Genomic DNA, 22,632 nt, shown 5'->3' on the forward strand with positions numbered 1-22,632 from the left:
TGGGAAAATTGCCCAACACACAAACTCACAAATGCTTCATCGTGAGTTTCAAGAGAAATTTAGGCTGACTGACAGATACACCAGGGAACCAGCAGATGGCATGGCTTAATAAGAATAACTCCATATTTAGAAAATTTTACAATTGGGTCTAATTTAAATTTATTGAGTACCTACCACGTAATAAAGGGCAGAGTGAGAACACAGGGATTAAAAAAAAAATCTAATGAGGAAGACTGGAAAATGCAATGTATAAACATCTAATATAAGGCCCACACTGATAACTGTTGTGATAGAACTATAAACAAGTGCTGGAAAACAACCAAAAATTCAAAATTTCAGAAGGAGCTCCTTGATAAATATAAAGCAGTTCCTATGGGCAGCAGGCAAAAACCACCACCAAAAAACAAAACAAAACAAAAAACCCAAAAAACCCCAAACACAAAACAAAACAACCCCCCCCAAAACTTCACTACCTTATGCTTCCTAAAATAGATAAGAACATACTCTCCTCCAACTTAAATGTAAACCTATGTATTGTGTTTGGTAGTTTTGAAATTGGCAAAATTTGTGTATCTCCAACTTAGAAGAGTGAAGCTCATAGAGATTGTTGTTTTTCTTGACTTAAAGGATCTGTAATTGGCCAAACTGAAATTATAACCCAGGTTTGTTTGAATTCCAGCCTTGTGGTTTTTCCACATGATCAGGTTGTATATAAATGAATAAACAAAGCCTTTGGTGGGGGGGTGGGGATCTGGGGGAGGTAGTAGATGCAATACTAAATTACCACGTGCAGCATTACCAGTTAACATTTAAAGTTTCAAAACGGGTTCATCCAGAAAGAGACCAGTTTTAACAGCATGCTGTTTGAGTGCTATGTCTCTCTGTGAAGTTCTCACTCATTAAAGACTTTCTATCGGTGGTTACAACATGGAATGAAAGAGAGATAGGATAAAAGAAACCGTCTCATGTTATCCCTGTAGAATTTGAATAATCTTATACATGAAAATAAGCTCTCTTTTGCCTATCCTCTCAACCAGCACCTTCTGGGCCTCCTCTTGTCCAGCACCTCAACTTCTAACTGAAAATGGTCTTTACCTCTGTTCTGAATGACACCATTCAGGCTATGTTCACAGTGAGCACATCAGCTCAATGTCTGAAATACTTCAACATTACTTCAAACATAAAGAAAAATTTAGACTACATAGAAACACCCTTGTTTTCCAATCAAAATTAAAGAAAAATATTAACATTTTTGCTTCATGTGTGTGAGTGATTAACTGTTGAAGCCCCTTTTGTACATTTCTCAGACCTCATTTCCCTCCTTGCTTGTCTAGAGGCACCCACTATCTATGAAACTGGTGTGTAGCCTGCTTTTCCAATTCTTATGCTTTTTATATGTATATGTTTGATCTCAAACAATATGGCTGTGCTTTTTTTTTTAATGTTTTATTCCATTCCTGAAAGGTGGGGGGGCGAGGGGAGAGAGGGAGGCAGCGTGAGCAGGGGAAGGTCAGAGAGAGAGGGAGGCAAAGAATCCGAAGCAGGCTCCACGCTCCAAGCTAGCTGTTAGCACAGATACCAACACGTGGCTCGAACCCACCGAACCCTAAGATCATGACCTGAGCCTGAGCCGAAGTCAGACACTCAACCAACTGAGCCACCCTGGCGCCCCACTATGGCTGGGCTGTTTTTTTTAAAAGAGATACCATAATTTACATATCTTGTAGTTCATTTTTAAAATGTTATATTTCCGAGATTTAATCATGTTGACACATGCAGTGATAATTTCTACATTACTCTCATCTCCCATGTAAGATATGCCTGATAGTTTTCACAGGATGGTCTGTAAATTGCCTAATAGTACATCTAGCCGCACATCTTCAGAGGTTCTATAGGTATAAGGGATCTGGAAGTACACAGGATACAGATCTTCACATACACTATTTGCCTCCTCATTCCTCCTCAGTAGAGCCAGTGTTGGCTCAACAGGACACACTAACTTGCTTAGAATCAGCCTGAGGATCAGTACTACCTTAAAAAACAGAAAACTCAAAACTGTTACTGCGCAAGTATTTACTACGAACATTGGAAATGTCACTTCAGGTCTCATTTTATGCGTTTTTCCATAGCTCACCTTCTGATGTTCAACTATATTAATGGCTAAACTCAATACTCATTATTTAACACTTGAGTGCCTTTTAAAAATTGTGGTAAAATACATTTAACACAAAATTTACCGTTTTAGCCACTGTTTAAATGTACAGTTTAGTAGTGGCAAGAACATTCACATTGTCGTGCAACCGGATCAATATACTTTAAGTCCCATGTGCTAGCAACAGAACAAAATGATGGCTGTTAAGTCTAGCTTGAAATGGGATGAAAAATAAGAGAAAGAAAGATAAAACAGTATAGTAAAAAAGAACTGCCTGGCTTTGAATGATTCCAGACTCTCTTTAAAAAGCTGCGTGACCTTGGGTAAGTCATTTAACCCTCTTGAGTGTTCTTTTCCTTGGATGAAAAATGAGAGGTTGAGTTTAGATGATCTTTAAGAACTCTTCCAGCTCTGAAATGGCTTATGTAGAAAAAGAGAGGGGAAACATTTCCTAAGGAGAAAAACATGGGAAACGCTACCAATAACCATATGCTCCACCTGTGCACTAAGGTGCTGGCAAAGCGGATTTAAACTGCTCCTAGGCGGTTATCCTGTCTACTCTGTTGTTTAGCCGTGAAGCTTTACAACAGGCCAGATGCCTACTCCTATCTGCACCCAGTGCCACCCTCAACACCTGTAATCCTACTCTTGACCACCTTCAACACCGAGTTCCTAGGTCAGCACCCTCGTTCGTAGAACAGGTTTTGGTGGTCTTGCGATAATAGCATCCCCAGCTTGGGTAAGAAGAGTCGCCGCGCTTTTTCAGCAGGGGAGAGAAGACTTTGCCAAGAGAGCTGAGCGCATTTCAAAGAATCGTTTCCAGAGCTCGAAACCACTCCGCCGGAGCGGGATAGTGAGTACAAGGCGTTACTCAAAACGCAAGACACAGAATAACCAGGATCTCCGAGCCGGCACCTCGAAGTAGAGCTCAAAATGGGAGCGTGAGGCCGAGTGTGCGTAGCGCGCCTGCGCCGTGCGTGCGCGCGCGCGCGCTCGCTCCCCGGGCCGCGCGCTCCGTCGCTCCCGAAAGCTCGAGGTTGCTCCGGAGCGGCGCGCGCGCCGGCAGTCCTCGCTGGCTCCGATTACCTGAGGGACCCGCGGCCGCTCCCGGCCGGCGCTGCAGCACCCCCCCAGGAGCCCGGCCCCGAGATGTGAGGTGAGCGACGAGGCGAGCGGTTCCCCAGTGCCGTTTAGTTGGAAAAGGGCGCGGAGAGTGTGGGGAATGAGGAGGTGCCGCCGCGGCCGCCCGCTCCTCTGCCTAACCCTGTGCTGAGGAGCCACCAGCAGCTCCGGCACCTCCTCCTCCTCAGGGATCGTTATTCTCGTCGCGGCCAAAACAAAAGCCTTCGGCGCCAGGCTGTGGCGCGGTGTCGGAGGGGCTCCTCGGGACCGACCGCGGGCCGAGGGGCTGCGGAGGAGCCGAGTTTGGGGTGAAGGCTGAGGTGGGCAGATGCCCGGGAGATTATTAACCCTCTGTGTCCTAAGCCCGCGCTGGGCAACCTGTGCGAGTGTGGACCGCCGCTCCCTTTCCGCCACCCCCTGCCCAAACCTTTGGCGGAGGAGGGCGTCCGCGGTAGGCGCCAGCTCCCTGGGTCGGCGCCGCGGGGGCGTGTGGCGCTCCCTGATCGCCGGAGCGTGGGTGGAGGACGCGGCGGCAGCCGGGGGTAGGACAATGCATCCACGGCTCTGGCGCCCTGGGCGCCTGGGGCCCGCCCGAGACCCACGTTAGAGTCGCCTCGGGTCCAGATGTTGTTTTGGCATTTGACCGACCTCATATCCAGTGCCGAAAAGTTGTCCCGTCAATCCCATCAGTTTGCAAAGTCTGCACGCCCTCCCAGTGCTTCCCCCAGCTGCCCTCTTTTATGCTAATGTGCATTTGCCGCGGGGGTACTGCTGGGTAATTAATAGACGGCCTCGCAAATAAAGGTGCTGTAAAAACGTTTCAAGACATTTTAACATCTTCCTAGAGGCTCGTTAAATCTCAGGAGATTTGGAGTTAGGTGGCTCCTCTGTAGGAGAAAGCTTTTTTCTTTCTTTTCTTTTAGAACAAAAGCGCATGCCATCAGTTTAGGCGTGGGATAGATTTGAAGTTGAGAATTATCCACATAAAAGAAATGCAAGTTTTTTTGCCCAGTATTAAAATGAAATTTTTAATTTTGGTTCCCTTCTGAATTGGGGCAGATGCAGCAGCAGAGCAGACCAACAGCTATAAAAATGACTGCTGTATAAAAGTATCTTAAACAAAATCTTATTTCATAAAAGTAGTTTTGATAGACCTGTAATGTTTATGGGAATTGGGTTACTTTGCGAAGCCAGTACCACTAGAGCAAGGAAACAAAGACCTGACTGACGTGAGGGCTGTTCCCTCCCTCTTCAGCCTTCTGTTAGTCTTCAGTGGGGTGCTGACAGTCTAAGGAATAGATAAATCCTTACTTCTGTTATTAAGAAAGATAATGCTTTCCATACGTACTTCAAGTAAATCAATATTATCTTTTTCCTTCAGGGGAAAAAAACCAAGGCATTTACATGAACTACCAAGCCACAAACTGCCGCATAAAGGTGAAGAGATTCAGAGTTAGAGTAGGAGAGAGGTGTGAAAGCTTAACTGAGCTGGCTTGGAAGGATGGAGCTGAAGATTTAAATAAGATGCAGCCCTTCTCTTACCCTGTTGCCTTTTATTTACTGAAAGAACATGTACCTCCTCAGTCCCCTCAAATGTTTTGAAACTATAAGGAGAATAAATAATAAAACCTACCATCCTACCTTCCGTTTCCTACTATTAAAAAAAAAATCTCATCCACTTACTAATATTCTCTGCCTCCTCACCTCTCCTAACTCTCTAAGGGTGTCCCATTAATAGAAGAAACGACTGTGAGCTCTTTCATTCTTTCCCCCATTTTAACTGCTGTATTCCTTTGAGCTTTATTTTGTGCTTTGGACGTTTATTTAGGTAGATTTTTCTTGGGAGTTCCATGATAGAAATACTTGAAGTGTGGAAGGTTGAGAGAAATTTAATAAAGTGCACATTCTTCCTTTGTATTGTACAGTGTGGAAAGCTTTGCCATCGGGGAAGGAGAAAAAGAGCTTTTAACTCATAATAAGTCCTCTGTTTCCCATTTGACTTCAGGAAAAACTATACCCATCTTAAATTTCATATTAGTTTGTGAGTAAAACTCTCAGATTGTATACTCAAAAGTAATTCTGAGCACATTAATTTGTTGATGTTAGGCTGCTGTTGATTTTATTTTCTTTAGGAGACATGTGGTACATCTTTTCACAGAGGTGATGTTGGCCTATTTTTTTAACCCTCAAAACTCTAGAACTATATGGCTGCTTAAAGCTGTAGCTGCCCACAATAAAGAACAATAGGTCAAATAAAAAGAGTGATTTGGAAAATATGTGTTGAAGAAATTACTCAATATAGACTTGAAAAAAGTAACAACTCGTTAGTGGCTAGGAGAGAGTTTTAACTAATGATCTTATCAAAAATGCTTTTCAATTCATTATGCTAAGAACTATTGACACTTTTGGTGGGCCCAAAAATATATAACCTGGCTAGTGAGCTTTAAAAAAAATCCTGGTCTCTAAATTTTATCTTACTGAAATAATTTTATAGCCACAGCATACAAACCCTACAATGTTAAGGGAAAAAGTCGAGCTTGATATTAGAGACTTTTCTGATGAATAGATTTTAACTGGAAGATGAAACTGGGCTGGAATTTCAATCTGATTTTTTTTTTCCAGAATGTGGGCATCTTTTAACTTGCCATTTTTTAAAAAGATTTAATTAAAAAAATTTTAAATTGTTTTATTTTTGAGAGAGAGGGACAGAGACAAAGAGACACAGAATAGGAAACAGGCTCCAGGCTCTGAGCTGTCGGCACAGAGCCCAACAAGGGGGTCAAACTCCTGAAACAAGAGATCATGACCTGACCTGAAGTCGACGCTTAATCTGCAGAGCCACCCAGGCATCCCTGGATTTTTAAAAAAATAATCTCTACATTCAATGTGGGGCTTGAACTCACAACCCCAAGATTAAGAGTCCCATGCTCCACCCACTGGGCCAGCTAAGAACCCCATTTAACTTTCCATTTTTGTTTTCAAGTTGTTATTTTTTTGATTTTTTTTAAACATTTATTATTGAGAAACAGCATGAGCATGAGAAGGGCAGAGAGGGGGGAGACTCAGCATCGGAAGCAGTCTTCAGGCTCTGAGCTGTCAGCACAGAGACCGATGTGGGGCTCGAACCCACAAATTGCAAGATCATGACCTGAGCCAAAGTCAGACGCCTATCCAACTGAGCCACCCAGGCGCCCCTCAAGTTGGTTTTAAAAGCTCTTTAGTTTTAAAAGTAGTTTTTAATTCGTAAAATGGACTGGATTTTGATGTCTACCATTCATTTTGATTTTGAACCTAGATGTGTTTGTCTTTCCTGTTTGTTTGGGTTTTTTAAACCCTGTCATCACTCAGCACGCTGGATGATTAGGTTATTTGTGGCACAGATAGACTTTAAAAATTAGAGAGCTGAAATGGACCAGAAAAGAATTCTTATTCTGAGATTAATAGGAATCTAGGCCCTATGAATTAAATATGAAGCTATATAAACTCAGCAACCAGGAAAGAAAATTTTGAGACTGAATTTATTTTTTAAATAATAAGATGTGGAAAACAAATGGCCAAAGGACACCTGGATTTTAGGAAAAGGAAAGTGACACTTAGAAAAGTGAATATGCTCTGACTGTATATTTTCTCTAACAATATGGTAATTTCCTTTAGAGGAGGAACTTCATTATTTAGAAGTAATCATTGCTAATCCTAGCACTGCATTCTTGTAAAACTGAAAGAAGACAAAAAATATCCCTCCTGTTCCCACTGTAGCCCCTGTGTGTGAGACAACCTTTGGGTGGTATTTCTGAATTGGAAATGTAAATGTTGTTTATACATATAAGATGTCAAGAAAATTAAATCTGAACTGACAGTGATGAAATGGATCACTTTCTGTACAGACAGTGTGAATTGAAATAGAAGTACTGAATATAGTCTTTTGCAGGACCCTCTTGACAGCCCTCAGGGCCTGCTTTGTCAGTATTTCTGGATTTAGCCTGCTTTCCTCTTCACAGTTGTCACCTCTTGCTTTTCCCACCTGTGTTTTTTGGGTCTGGCTTTGTAGCCAGCCTGAAAACACAGTCTTCCAAAATTGCATCTTCTACCCCTTCCCCTTTTTTTTTTTAATTTTAGAGAGAGAGAGAAAGCGAGAGAGTGCCAGCACGTGTGCACAAGTGGGGGAGCAGAGCAGAGGGAGAGAGAGGGAGAATTTAAAGTGGGCTCTAAGCTCAGTGCAGAGCCCAACACAGGGCTTGATCCCATGACCCTGGAATCATGACCTGAGCTGAAATCAAGAGTCAGATGCCCAACCAGCAGAACCATGCCAGGCACTCCTTGTACCCCTTTATTGCTGCTGTTCTGGACAAATACTTGGCTTATTTTACTTTAAGGGCTTTTAATATTTATAATCAAAAGAAAGCTGGTAGCATCAGATTTCTCATATTACACTTTCATAAAAATTAGATGTATCAAGTCCTTTTGTTTTCTGATGAAATGATAATCAAGTAACTTAGTTTTCCAAGTATCTTTCGTTGCTCTATGAAGAAGTAAATGTGCCTCTTTTCCCACAGGTAGGGGATGAACAGCTGTTGCTATATCACTCACTTTTTGATGGGCCCTGGCCTCTGAAGATGTTTACTCCATTTATGTTAACTTAGCAGGTCCCTTTATTTATTTGAGATATTGCAGATTCCTAACAATATACTATCAGTAAGAATGCCAGAATGACTGTTAACCTTTGCTTAACGAGTTGCAGTATTTTGGCAGGACCTCTTTGGGTCCATGATCTTCTCTATTTTCTGTAGATTTGGAACTCCAACTTACAGCTTTTCCTAGGTGACTCCACCTTCGGAAAAATGACTTTTGCTACCCACACAATCCTTGTTTAGAAGCAGTATCTCATTGTTATTGAAGAGAGATTTGGAATATATATCAAAAGTTCTTTGATTTATTAAAAATTTTTTTGTAATGTTTAAATATTTTTGACATATACATATAGAGAGGGAGTTGGGGGAGGGGGGTAGAGAGAGGAGACACAGAATCCGAAGCAGCCTACAGGCTCTGAGCTATCAGCACATAGTCCAGTGTGGGGCTCGAACTCACGAACTATGAGATCATGACCTGAGCTGAAGTTGGATGCTTAACCAAATGAGCCACCCAGGTGCCCCCTTCTTTATTTTTTTAGTGTTTATTTATTTATTTTGAGAGAGAGAGAAGGAGTGAGCACTGTCAGCACAGAGCTTGATGTGGGGCTCAAATTCCCACCAACCCTTGAGCTGAAATGAAGACTTGGGCACTTAAGGAACTGAGCCACCCAGGTGCCCCTCAAAAGTTCTTTTAAAATGTCCAAAGCATTTGATTCAGCTGATAGGTCATCTAATTTTTTATTTTTTAACATTGAAAATCAGGGGACCGCCTAGGTGGCTAGGTTAGTTAAGCGCCTGACTTCAGCTTAGGTCATGATCTCATGGTTCGTGGGTTCAAGCTGCACATTAGGCTCTGTGCTAACAGCTCATAGCCTGGTGCTTGTTTCAGATTCTATGTCTCCTTCTCTCACTGCCCCCCCCCCCCCCATGCTCTGTCTCTCAAAAATGAATAAATGTTTAAAAAAATATTGAAAATCAGTTTTGGGGCCTCTGGTGGCTCACTCAGTTGGTTAAGTGTCCACTTCTTGATTTCAGCTCAGGTCATGATCTCATGGTTTGTGAATTCCAGCCCTTCATCGGTCTCTGCACTGACAGTGTGGAGCCTGCTTGGGATTTTCTCTCTCTCTCTCTCTCTCTCTCTCTCTCACTCTCTCTCACTCTCTCTCACTCTCACTCTCACTCTCTCTCTCAAACTTACACAAATCAGTTTTTACTCAAACTAAATTGATCATCGCTCTTTTGCTTTTCTTACTACCCGCAGTAGGGCATAGAGTGTCCACTGGCTTGTTGCTCAGTTAGCAGCCAATAAATCAGTTCAACTAGTATTCTTGTTAGCCAGTCAGTATACATTTATAGATTTAGCAGAGTTAATTATTCCATACACAGAATAATGTACCATAGTTTCTTTTGTAAAACTTCAGGGCATTTATTTTATTTTTAAGCAATTGAAATAGTTTTATTCTCTGTGTGGTTTTTTTTGACAAAAATGGGACATATATGTTGTTTAGAAAATTGTTTTAATTTTATTTTTTACTTATTGTATTGTTACTGTCTTACCATGTCAGTAAATAGAGATCTTGCTCATCATTTTTAGTGACTATATAATATTCCACTCTGTGATTGTGCCATAGTTGGTTTTTGTTTTTGAGAGAGAGAGAGAGAACACACACACAAGTGAGCTGGGGAGAGGGGAGAATCTTAAGCGTGCTCCATGTTCAATGCAGACCCTTACTCAGGGCTCAGTCTCACGACCTGATACCATGACCTGAGCCAAAATCAAGAGTCCGACACTCAACCAGCTGAGCCACCCAGGTGCCCCTGTACCATAGTATTTTTTAAACGAATCCCTTATTGGTAGGCTTTTAGGTTGTTTCTAGGTGTTTGTTTTTCTTTTTTCGAAAAAGAGCACCTGTGTACAAGTGGGAGGGAACAGGCAGAGGGAAGAGGGAAAATTTCAAGCAGGCTCCATGCCATGTGCAGNGAGAGAGAGGAGAGAGAGAGAATGAATATCTGAAGCAGGTATGTGCTGTCTTCACAGAGCCCAGTGTGGGGTTGATCGAACTCACCAACTGTGAAATCATGACCTGAGCAGAAATCAAGAGCGGAAATACTTAACTGACTGAGCCACCCAAGGCCCCTAGCTAGTTTTTTATTTTGTAAACAGTATCACTCTAACATTTTGTTTATGCATCATGTGTACTGTGTTTACTTCAAATAAATTAGAGATTTATTGTGTCAAATTGGGCATGTTTTTAAGGGCTTTTGATCTAAGTTGCCATTTTTTAAAATACCAACCAGTTTACAGTAGTATTTCAATTTGTTGGAATGTTGAAAGTGTTCTTTTTTTCTGTACCGTCTCCCATCCTGTGTTTTCTCATTGTTATTTTTGCAGTGTGGCAAAAATGTTCTCTCATATTTGCATTTTTTAATTAGTAAAGTTGAATATCTCATCACATATTGGTTATTTGCATTTCAGTTATAAGTTTATGTTCTTTTCCCATTTTTCTATTAAAGTGTTATTTATCTGCTTTTATTTTTTAAATTTGTTTTATGTATTTTGCTAAGCATATAATTATTTTTAAATATACCTAGACTCTATTCCTCTTTTAGAATAGCATATCTCAAAACATGTCTTATGGACCACTTAACTTGTAACAGTACCTGAGGTGATTGTTTAGAAAATGCAGTTCATTTTCCAGAGATTCAGAGTTCTTATACTTGTAAGGATATTTATGAATCTGCTACACATTAAAATTAGAGAACCTCTGATTTGGAGGAAATATAAATTGTTTAAGATTTTTACTGTCTTTCTTTTTGTCTTACTGAATTCATCTTTTTTCTTATTTCCATAATCATAAACTACAGTCTTAAAGTATAAAGATTGTCATCCTACTTCAGCCTAACAATAGATTTTACAGGAGTGTTTTGATACATGTAATTTGGATGTTGTGGTACACAAAGGAAACTGTTTTAGAAGGTGGTGGGAAGCTTCACTTTTACATGAGGAAAAGAAGTACTGAGAAAAAAATCCGGTAAAATAAAGTGGGTAGAAGTAAGGAAGTGTCTCATCTAGTTTTAAAAACTCAATGAGGTATTTCTCATTCTTTCTTTTATATGGTAGTCATCTTCAAACCGCAAATTTGAAACAGTGAAATTTTTAAAACTCTTCAGTTTAAATGAAATTTAAAAAAAATTATTGGTGTTACTATATATATATGTGTATATATATATATTCAGTAAGGAACAGTGTTCTTTTTAGTTTTTTGTTTTTTTTGGTTAGAAGCAGATGAACATGCTGCATAAGCAACAAACTACAGACTGAACTTCTATGGATATTTTAATATTGTAAACAGATAAAGTTTTCAGTAGTTTTTTTTGACACATTTAATGATATGCATAATTGTTACTGTGTTGCATGTAATTAAGTTTAAATGCAGACAACTATGTTTACTACCAGTTTTATATAGCCAGACCCCACATTTCTGGGGCCAGCTTGAAGGAGGAAAAAAATATGGCAGGCCAAGAAGCTGTTGCAAAGATCTCTGATTTTTGATTAGAGATTTTGTATAGAGAGATTACTTATTTGGGGGCAAGGATTGCTCATAACCTTAATATTCCTAATTCTAATTCTTAGGCTCTCCTTTTCCCTTTCTCCACTCAATACCATGTACTACAGGAAGAAGCTGGAAAGATTCAGCCACTACTTTTCCTCCAAATAGTTTTTTTCTGTCTAGTAACTAAAGCTTGGGATGCAGAGGTCCCAAGCATTGATAATGAACAAAAACCAGTTTCTTTCCCTGCTTCAGTAAAAGCAGTCCAGGTCTCAAGGTCTAAGCTGTCATGGACCCTAGTATTTAAGTTGTCTTATTAACCTGTTTCTCTGAAAATTTCTGAACCTGACCTTTCTCATGTTTTCTGAGCTCAGGCTCTCCACAACAAACCTAGAAATACTCAATGCATATACAACAAAATGAAAATAAAGTAAATTTAACATCATTATTAAGCCAAATGAAAGAATAATAAGTTTGTGTATGCTTTCTTCCTACCAGACCTACCTTCTACTCTGTCTACCTCCTCTCAGCACCAAATAAGATACGTATTCTTTCTCCTGGAAAAGTAGGGATGAGTGAAAATATAGCTTAGTGGAAACCGTAACTGGGAATCCTATTTCCACTGTGTTTTTGTTCTGTTATGTTTTTTAGGGATGATTTTTATTCTCTGCATCCTGGCTGTGCAATGAAATATTTCTACATGTTATAGAATATATATATATTCTATAACATGTAGTCTAACTACATGTTAGTCAAATATTTCTACATTTATGGTGCAAAATGTTTGTACTATCTAAAAAGATGATGTAACGGAAAAATTTCCTGATAGTACTTTTAGAATTCTATTTGCCAATTCACTATTGGTTGATGGAGGTAGCCTTTGTAAAACTGTGATTGAGTTAATAAAATTGCATAATGTTTGATGCTGCTTTACCATTTTATTAAGTATGTTTACATATATTCTCATAATTCACTCATATGTCATTCCTAATAAGGGAGGTAGTATTTTCAGGAAGAAAAATTCAGAGAAGTTAAAATAGTACATTTACACTTACAAAGCTAGTAAGGGACTTGAATTCATATCTTTCAATTTATTTATATTTCGCCTTTTTCACAGATACGTTCTGCCAAGTCAGTTAATGTACTATTAATGATTAAGACACATAAAATAAAATTTAAATTTAATAGTCCCGGTTATAAGTATGACATATTTAAATTTAGGACAATAGCATAAGCATTTTTAAAAATGGATCAGTTATATCTGTGACAAATGAAAAACTGCCATTGTAGATAAGAAATAAAACCATATGTTAGCAATTGAGGGAAGAAAATTTGCCTTTACATTCTGGTTAAGAATTGTCTTAGTATATCTATAGCAAAATGATAAAGTAGAAAAACTCTACTGTCTCTGTGAAATACCCATGTATTTTATCTATTAGGTCAGTATGATATCTTCATCAAAGCTTGTTTTCTTTATTTCTCTTTCTCTTAGTTCGTTGTTGGTGTATGGAAACACAATAGATTTTTGTATATTGATTTTGTATCCTGCAACGTCACAGAACTCAAAGATTTTAATATCTGGTCTGCAGTATTTTGAGAGGAAATTACTAATTTCTTTCATTAAAAAAATACTTCTACGATTTTTCAATCAGAGGAAGAAATAGCTCTTCTCCTAAGATGGAATCTGTTGTTTGGGAATGTGGTTGATCAACTTGATATGTTGGCCAAATGTGCCCTATGTAATAAAATGAAAAGAAGAGACAAGATGATGTCATTTTCCCGTATTGTGAAACCAAAAACAAATGCCTTTTGTGAGATCAAGCTGACAAACCTCTGATGGTGCAGAGTATTCAACTGTTTGAAGAACTTAACAGTAAGATATAGAAGAAAAACTTTCAAGCTGAGACCTGCAGGTGTATAAAGATCTAAAATACATATTGAGTAGGCCTGATCATCCGAATCTCCTTCAGATCCAGGAAGGATGGCTATGAGTTGGATTGTCTTCTACCTTTGGCCCTTGACTATGTTCGTGGGGCATATAGGTGGGCACAGTTTATTTTCTTGTGAACCTATTACCTTGAGGATGTGCCAAGATTTGCCTTATAATACTACCTTCATGCCTAATCTTCTGAATCACTATGATCAACAGACAGCTGCTTTAGCAATGGAGGTAAGACTTGATCTATTATTTGACATATCTTAGACAATGACTCTTATACAGTCCTGTTAACTAATCTAATGAATGTGTCTGATAAACAGCGGTGAAGGAAAATATTTTTAACTGTGTCTTGTACATTAAAAAGTTAGAGATTTAGGTTCAAACTCTAATTGAAGAATTTATGTTTGGGGAGTGTTACTCTTGACTTATTTTTAGACATGCTTTTTAAATTTTTTTTAATGTTTTATTTATTTCTGAGAGAGAGAGAGAGACAGCATGAGCAGGGGAGAGTCAGAGAGAGAGGGAGACACAGAATCTGAAACAGGCTCCAGGCTCTGAGCAGGCAGTCAGCACAGAGCCCGATGTGGAGCTCGAACCCACGAACTGTGAGATCATGACCTGAGCCAAAGTCGGACGCTTAACCGACTGAGCCACCCAGGCGCCCCTAGACTTGCTTTTTTAAAGAAATATCGAACACTGGAACATGGCAGATAATAGTCATTCAGAAGTTTAAAATTGTGCAAGTTATGGTATGATTACATTTTTTCTGTGTGGCTGATCATGAATCCTAAGATAAAGAGTAGACTATGATAATAATATTCACAGTTTGGTCCTTAAGTATTGAAGGTAACGTGATCTTGTGAAATAAATTCTTTTGTTCAGCCTTTAGGCTGGTGGTTTGTCATATTTGAATTTTCTTAAACTTTAAAAATATTTTTTCTGATTTTACCATGTTCGCATCAATTTAAGAATGATCACTCTCAATGAATGAAGGTTTGGTTGTATAAATTATCTGTTGTTGACCTGTCAGAATTTTATGAAAATTTGTTGCCTTTTTTGAATTTTTCTAATGGTAATTCTTTGAGTAACTTTTTAATGATTTTACTTTAGAAACTATGACAAATTAATGAATATAGTTAACAGTGGATTTAAATAACTATGCATGCATTTCTATAGAGGTTTTAGAATTGTGGACAAGCATAATATGTTTACCAGGTAAGAACTAGGAGGCCACAGATGCTGGCAATAGGGAGCATACGCTTATACAAACCTTGGGTTTGAATTCTAGCTCTGTCAGTTTCTAGCTTTATTACATGGCAAGCTTTCTTGCCATGGTTTCTTTCCTATGTAAAGCTTCTTGTAAAATGGAGCTGATAATAATTCTGCAGAGAATGTTTTGTACTTTAGTCTGTGATCTATTGTTATAGTGCTTTCAGCACATTGAAGCCTTTATGTTTTGGAATTTTTCATTTTATGGTAAAACTCAAAGATTCATTACTTCCAAGTAGATTAGCATAGATAGGTCTAGGAAAATTTGTAGAAAGATTATTATTCATAGATTTTTAAATGTGAAGGACATCTTATATATTCCAAATATTTGAAAACATTAGAGGTTGAACAAAGCATTTCCTGCTCTTCTGAATATACAAGGTGTAACTGGCAGAAATTTGGTATAGACTGTCAGATTAGGATATGAAAATGGGTCTTGGCTTAATACATTAATTTGGTTCTGGGCATAGCAGTCCTTGCTGTGTTTTGAAACTATCAATTCTCTCTCAAAGAAATTGAAGTAGGAAAACCTTTGTTTTTAGTATCATAAATCAACATAACTGCTTTTGGAAAGCAGATAGGGTAGTAAGCAAGTCTTCAAGATATTTGAATTGATTTGGGTTAGATTTTGACTCTTCTTTGTAGTAGCTTTAAGACTGAACAAGTCACTTAACAAGTCCCTTAGCCTTGGTTTCTTCATTTGTAAAAAGACAGTAATAACAAAAAAACTTTGAAGGGCTGTTAGGATTAAACAAGAAATTTATAAAGTAGCTAGCATAGGGTATAGTGTACAATAGGTGATCTGCAGATGTTAATTCTATTCCAAATTCCATTCTAAATGATCCTAAAGAGAAAGTACTAGAAAAGATAATATATTTGTTTCAAACGAACTTGCATTCATTTGTAGGCTCTTGGGACCTTCATAATGATGACACAGTAAACTGTCACTACTCTCTTCTTAAAGTTGCCTCTGTAATCTAGATATTTTATTGGCAAAAAAGGTTGCTTCTGTTTAAATTTCACACATTCTAGAGAGAGCCCCTCACTGGGCAGTATTTTTAAGAGAAGGCTCTAGTTCTTTGAACCAAGTAATGTTGCAGATATTTTTTTATTGCATGGTTGTCATATCAGGACAGTGATGCCAGTGACAGAAAGATATGTCAGGTAGTTAGTGTAAAGTTTCTGTAATAGCAAAGGACATGGAAACTCAGCAGTCAATACAACATCCTTTTAGACGGAAGTAAGGATGCTTGGGTCGTTACAAGGACTTGAATCTGCTGATGACACCCTCTGTCTCCACTCTCAGAACATGTATGTCAGCTTTTACCAGGAGCAAGTCATTGGAGCAAACAATTGGAGCACATTTTTGAGTGTTCACTGTGGGACTTGGTGAATTGAAGGATAATTTCCTAGGCGCAGCATCTTTTAGCAGGCCTGTGTTTTAAGTCTGCCTAGGGTTCGTTCATTCCTATACTGATGTTTCCTGAATCAAAGTGAGTGCCTGGAATAGAATAGTATAGGACAGTGAGCTAGGGATACCACAGATGAGAGGAAGTATCTAATCTGGTTTATCTCAAATTTGATTATTCATAGTTAGCAGGTTGGCTGTTTTTTTCATTGTTGATAAAGGGTTCTTAGTACTTTCATTGAAATTGGAATATGTTTAAATAAATGGGTTAATGTGTCAATTCATTAAGTTAGAAAAGAAACTTAATTTTAAGATACCTTGCTAGTATGTTTCTCTATCCCTCCCTTCCAAAACATACTCATTTATACACAGACACAGACACACTGAATTTTTTAAGTTCTTAACTTGATATCTTTCCCCCTGTGCATCAGTGGCTTTTGATGGAGAACATTTTTTTCCCCGCATTCCTGAGTTTTCCAAACCAGTTTGAGCTGTCCAGATTGCTAAGTAAAATTTTGGGAGCTGTCCAGCATGGACAACAAATTGTCAACAAATTGTAACTATCTTTACCGATCACATGTTATCAGGTATTTATGACTCCATTGGTAATAAAAAAGATCTTAAGAGCCTCTCCCTCTGTACTAAATACATGCAGTTGAATAGGAAGGGGACAGTTTAGTGGAAAAAGCACTGAAATGGGGATAAGAAATTTGTATTTTGCCACTAACTAGTTTTGTCACTTCTTTGTGTTGGTTTCCTCTAGGAAGTGATTTTTTATTCCCTTTCCATTTCACAAAGTTGTTAAGATCGGATGATGTAAGTGATGTGTATATTTAAAAACTTTGAGGGGTGCCTGGGTAGCTCAGTTATTGAACATCTGACTTCGGCTCAGGTCACGATTTCACGGTTTGTGAGTTCAAGTCCCACATTGATGAGCTTGTGCCCTGCTTGGGGTGAGTTCACACCCCACTTGGGGTGACCGTGAGCCCCACTTTGGGTGAGCCCTGCTTCTCTCTCTCTCCTTTGGGATTCTCTTTCTCCCTCACTTGTGCGCTCTCTCTCTCAAAAAATAAAAATAAAACTTTGTAAAGTTAAAGTGCTGTGTGAATGCAAGATAGTAGTCCTTGTTGTGTTGCCTGTCACCCTGTTTAACTTCAGTTAGTACGTGGAACAAGCACTCTTACCTCTTGGGACGTTGATCACTTGTCTTTTTTTATCTTTTTTTTTTTTTTTTTTTTTTTTTTTTTTTTTTTAAGGAAACTTGACAACTGTAGAAAAATCAGAGGAAAAATTCTTGGGATGGTTTGTATTGCTCCATTTCCTATTTTCTTTTGTCATCTGCATTAAAGATTTTCTATAGCATGGAGAGCTGGCAGTGGGATAGATCCTACTGGGAACACAGCCTAAAAGCCTCAAATCCTTGGTATTCTTTATGATTCATTAAGAAGAAATCATGTTTGGGGGCACCTGGGTGGCTCAGTTGGTTAAGTGTCCAACTTCGGCTCAGGTCATGATCTCACGGTTTGGGGGTTCGAGCCCCGCGTCAAGCTCTGTGCTGATAGCTCAGAGCCTTGAGCCTGCTTTGGATTGTGTGTCTCCCTCTCTCTCTGCTACTCCCTGCTCAAGCTCTGTCTCTGTCTTTCAGACATAAATAAACATTAAAAAAAAATTTTTTAAAGAATAAAACGTGTTTGAACCAGTCTTACTCTTTTCCAAGCTCAAATTGTACCTTAAAAAAACTTCTATTATAGTAAATATCGATTATATAGACATATAGATATGATAATAGACAATATATACCCATCATCCAGCTTCAAAAATGATCAGCTGGCAGCTAGTTTTGTTTCAGTTGTGACTCCATGTCCAGCTGGGTTACTTTGAAGCAAATCTCAAACACCATAATTTCACCCATAAATATTTCTATATAAATCTCTAAAAAGTAAAGACTGTTTCAAAATATATAAACACCATACTTTTATCTCTTTGTCAGTATCCTCAGACGTCCAGTTGATGTTCAAATTACTTTGATCATTTCACATTTTTTATAGATGGCTTTTCAAATCAGGGTTCATGTGTCCCATTCAATTGATATGCCTCTTAAGTTTCTTTTAATGTATAATTTCTCTTTCCCTTTTCTTTCTCCTTTTTTTCTTGTAATGCATTTGCCATATGGAGTTTCCCATAGTTTTTATTTTGCCGATCGTATCTGTGTGGTTTTATTTACCATGTTCCTTTGTCTCCTTTAAAAAGTTTTTTTAAGGAATACTTCATAGACATATAATACCTGGTTGTCACTCTTTATAATTTTAGCAGCCATCATGGTCATTTCCTAGATGAGTAATTTCATTAAAGTTTTGCAAAAGGGTGATATTCTAATTCTGTCATTCATTTGTCAGCTGGAATGCTTTATAAACAGAAATTTCCTGTCATTTACTATTGGGCTACTGAGTTACTCTCATGTACAGTTTATATAAAGATTATATGCTTAATCAGTCTCTTGTATTTAGTAGTGTTTAAGATAATGGGTTGATTCCCAAGCATCCTTTAGAGGTGACCAGTGAAGTCTTTTTTTCTTTTTAAAGGTATTATTATGAACTCAGGAATTTAACATATTTGATGTGTTTCAATCCTACTGCAGTTTTTATTCCTATTGGGGCTCTAACTGCACTGTTCTTTGGTGGTGGGAGCCTCTTCAAGATAGCTCCTGGGTTTTTGACCCTAGCTTCCTTGCTTTCTGGTATGATCCAAGCTCCTTTCTTAAAATTCTGCCTCAAACTTTGAACCAGAGATTTCTCTAGAGAGCACTGGTTGTTTTTAGTTGGAAATGATATTTAGAGACCACTATCTGAGTGCTAAGCCTGTTAATACTAGGCTAGCCGTTTTTAGGCGTATTCATAGACAAAACTAGGAAACAGTTTTTTTAATTAAAAAAAATTTTTTTTAATGTTTATTTGTTTTTGAGAGAGACCATGAGCAGGGGAAGGGCAGAGAGAGATGGAGACCCAGAATCTGAAGCAGGCTCCAGGGTCTGAGCTGTCAGCACAGAGGTCGACACAGGGCTCTAACTCATGAACTGTGAGATCATGACCTGAGCTGAAATTGGATGCTTAACTGACTGAGCCACCCAGATGCCTCACCTTTTTTTTTTAAGTACAAATAAAGTAATTCAAATAATGTCACAGAGTTTTGTTGTTTTGTTTTGTTGAGGGAGGGAGAGCAGAGAGAGAGAGAGAACCCCAAGCAGGCTCTGCTCTGTCAACAAAAAGCCCCATATGGGGCTTCATCCCATGAACCATGAGATCATGACCTGAGCCAAAATCAAGATTTGGATACAATTGACTGAGCCATTTGGCGCCTCTATCACAGAATTTTTATTTAACATTTTAAAATCTTATTTTTGTTTCTCTATTTTATTATACTAAAGCTTTACAATATACATACATTCTATAATTTCAGAATAATAACAGTGTTATTACTAATAATATGATTACTGAAAGCAGATTGATTGTTTTGTACTTGTTTTTGTCCTTAGGGATGAGATTCACTATTTATATACAGTACAGTCAAATTACTCTGCTTTAAAGTTTTAATTTAAAATTTTAAATATTTAAAGTTTTATATTTAAAGTTAAATATTCCTCTGTGTGGTTAAACTCAATACATGTTTAGATTCCTATGTTTCATTTTTTGAGGAATAACTTAAAAATTTTTTTTGGTTTAAATTTAGTGGCTCAGGGGCGCCTGGGTGGCTTAGTCGGTTAAGCGTCCGACTTTCGCTTAGGTCATGATCTCGNCTCAGGTCATGATCTCCTGGTTGAGGAGTTCAGGCCCTGCCTTGGGCTCACTGCTCCTGGTGCAGAGCTTGCTTGGGATTCTCTCTCCTTTCTGCCCCTCTCCTGCTCAAAATAAATAAACTTAAAATTTGTTCTATTATTGTTAAAAATATTTTTTTAACATTTTGTGTATTTTTGCAAGACAGACAGAAACAGAGCATGAGCAGGGGAGGGGCAGAGAGAGGGGGAGACATAGAATCCGAAGCAGGCTCCAGGCTCTGAGCTGTCAGCACAGAGCCCAACGTGGGGCTTGAACCCATGAACTGTGAGATCATGACGTGAGCCAGAGTTGGACGCTTAACCAACTGAGCTACCCCTTAAAATTTATTTTATAATTGTGTTTTACAACTTTATATATAGAACAAGATATATTCAGAGAAGTTTAATTTCTGGCCCTTTCCCTTCTACCTTGTTCTTTCCTTCAGCCTAAATGTAGTCATTTTAAAAGCTTTTTTGCTTATTCTTCCTTACAAAATTATAAATATATTATTTATGTAAAATGTTTATATACTATCTGCCCACATATATTTTACTTTTCTTTGATAATAGTATTTTTCTCCATCTTTTTTCCATTTAACAATAATATCGTGGATATTCTATAGTAATATTTATAGATATTCAGTAAACATGTTTGTTTTAACTGGCGAAATACAGATAAAGTTCACCACAGTCCTTTTAAAGATTGTGCACTATAGTTCAGTGCATTTAAGTATATTCATCTTGTTATGTAGTCATAACCACTATTTATCCCTAGCACTTTTTCATCTAACAGAACTGAAATTCTGTACACAGTAAACAATAACTCCCCATTCTCCCCTCCTCCAGGCCCCTGGCACCCTCCATTCTCTTTCTGTCTGAATTTGACTATAGGTACACAATAATAAGAGAAATTATACAATATTTTTCCTTTCGTGACTGGTTTTTTTCACTTAACATAATGTCTTCAAGGTTCATTCATGTAGAATATGCCAGAATTTCCTTTCTGTTGAAAGCCAAATAATATTCCATTGTATATATATACCACATTTTGTTTATCCACTCATCCATCAAACACTTCAGTTGCTTGGACCTCTTACCTATATGAATAATGCTGCTGTGAACATGTGTGTAAAATACCTATTTGAGTCTCCATTCAGTTTTGGGGGATATATGCCCAGAAGTGGAATTCCAGGGCATTTAATTCTATGTTTAATTTTTTGAGGAACCACCATACTGTTTTCCATAGCAGCTGCTCTGTTTTATATTCCCATCAGCAGTGCCACAAAGGTTCCAGTTTCTCCACGTTCTTCCCAACACTTGTTATTCTTTATTTTTGTTCTTATTTTTGTTTTTGTTTTTATAATAGTCATCCTAATGGCTGTTAAGCTGTCCTCATTTTTTTCATTGAATTCCTATTAATGGACATTTGAGTTTTCTGTCTTTTGGTTTTGGAATCAGAGCTTGTCCTTATTCATTTTTGTATACCTACTACCCAACATAGTGCCTCACACATAGGAAGTACTAAATAAATGTTTGAATTAATTAATTAACTTTATAAACTGTAAGTTTCTTAGTAGTCAGACTTGGGTTATGATGTTATTCCTAAGCACTTGATCTCCTGGAGTTGTAAATAGAAGTGTGCTGGATGGGAATGGGGATGGTAATCCCAGTACCAAGAGTACCACATAACTATGAACACTAGTATTTTACTTTGCCTTTTCAGGGGTGAGGAACAGCTGGTCAAAGTGACTAAGAACTTTAGATGTTTATGTGTTTGTACTTAATAAGTGGTGTAATTAAGCAAAAGAACATAGCAGCCCACCTTTCCTATCTTTAGGCCTTTCAGGTTTCTTCTTCCTTAAATAGCCTCTATCTTTGTCAAAATTCTAATGGTTGGATTTGATACATTATTAAGTAGGGGAAAAAAGATAGGAGTAGATAATATGTATGGTATCATCCTATTTTTGTTAAAAAAAAAAACATACACATGTGTGTTTCTGCAGAGTAAGTGATCTGGAAGGATTTTCACCAAGGCCGACAGTGCTTTTCCTGAATTAGCACAATTTGTTGGTGTTTTCTGTGTTTTATTTAATGTTTGTATTTTTTAAATTTTTCTGTAAAAAAACATTGTGCTTTTAAAATAGTAAAATTAGTATAGAAACTTTATTTTTAATAATCTCACCTGTTCTCAGTTGTAGTAGCTAAGAGTATTTATTAAATATATTTTGGTTGAATTACTAAAACAAAGGATCTGATGTGAAAGGGATCAATTGTAGACAGTATTTGAATGGGCCTTCAAAGACAGATTTTTTTTTGTTGTTTTTTGTAAGAAAATAGTATAATATACCCCTGTGTAGTAGTAATTATTAATATTTTATGGGTAAGCTTTTTAGAAAATGAAATTTGTTTATATTTATTCTTGCAGTTCATGGTTTATGTCTTCAGAACACATGTATTATCTGATTTATTTCCCTTGTTATCTTTTGTTTGGGTTACTATTAATAGGTGGTTTTCCCAAACAAACAGCAATCTAGTGAAGTAGCTTGAAAGGTTGTTGTGCGATGGAGAAACCTGTCAGTAATTAAGAATCTTCTAAATTGAAAAATCTACATACAAGTAATAGAGAATTGGTTGCATTTAGTTATTTCTTACTCTATGGAAAAAGTTTAAAATTTTTTTCTTTAATTTTCTTGTATGACAAATCACTTTAAAGGAATACCTTTAAAATACTTATTTTCAATTAAATTATGAA

General features: G+C 37.7%; 1 protein-coding gene across 2 annotated transcripts in view; it reads left to right on the forward strand.

Moving 5' to 3' along the window:
* The first annotated feature begins 3,200 nt into the window (after nucleotides 1–3,200).
* FZD3 (frizzled class receptor 3) overlaps nucleotides 3,201–22,632 on the forward strand; it is a 91,153-nt gene continuing 71,721 nt past the window's right edge. The window contains exons 1-2 of one of the 2 annotated variants that reach the window (XM_077769688.1): nucleotides 3,201–3,308; nucleotides 12,946–13,623. In XM_077769688.1, coding sequence (XP_077625814.1) covers nucleotides 13,435–13,623 — 189 coding nt within the window. In that variant the 5' untranslated portion in view covers nucleotides 3,201–3,308; nucleotides 12,946–13,434. The remainder of the gene's footprint in view (nucleotides 3,309–12,945; nucleotides 13,624–22,632) is intronic. The other variant, XM_077769689.1, reaches the window with a different exon arrangement.

This window comes from Crocuta crocuta, unplaced genomic scaffold (genome assembly GCF_008692635.1).
Source record: "Crocuta crocuta isolate KB4526 unplaced genomic scaffold, BGI_CrCroc_1.0 scaffold551, whole genome shotgun sequence".
Classification (NCBI taxonomy): Eukaryota; Metazoa; Chordata; class Mammalia; order Carnivora; family Hyaenidae; genus Crocuta; species Crocuta crocuta.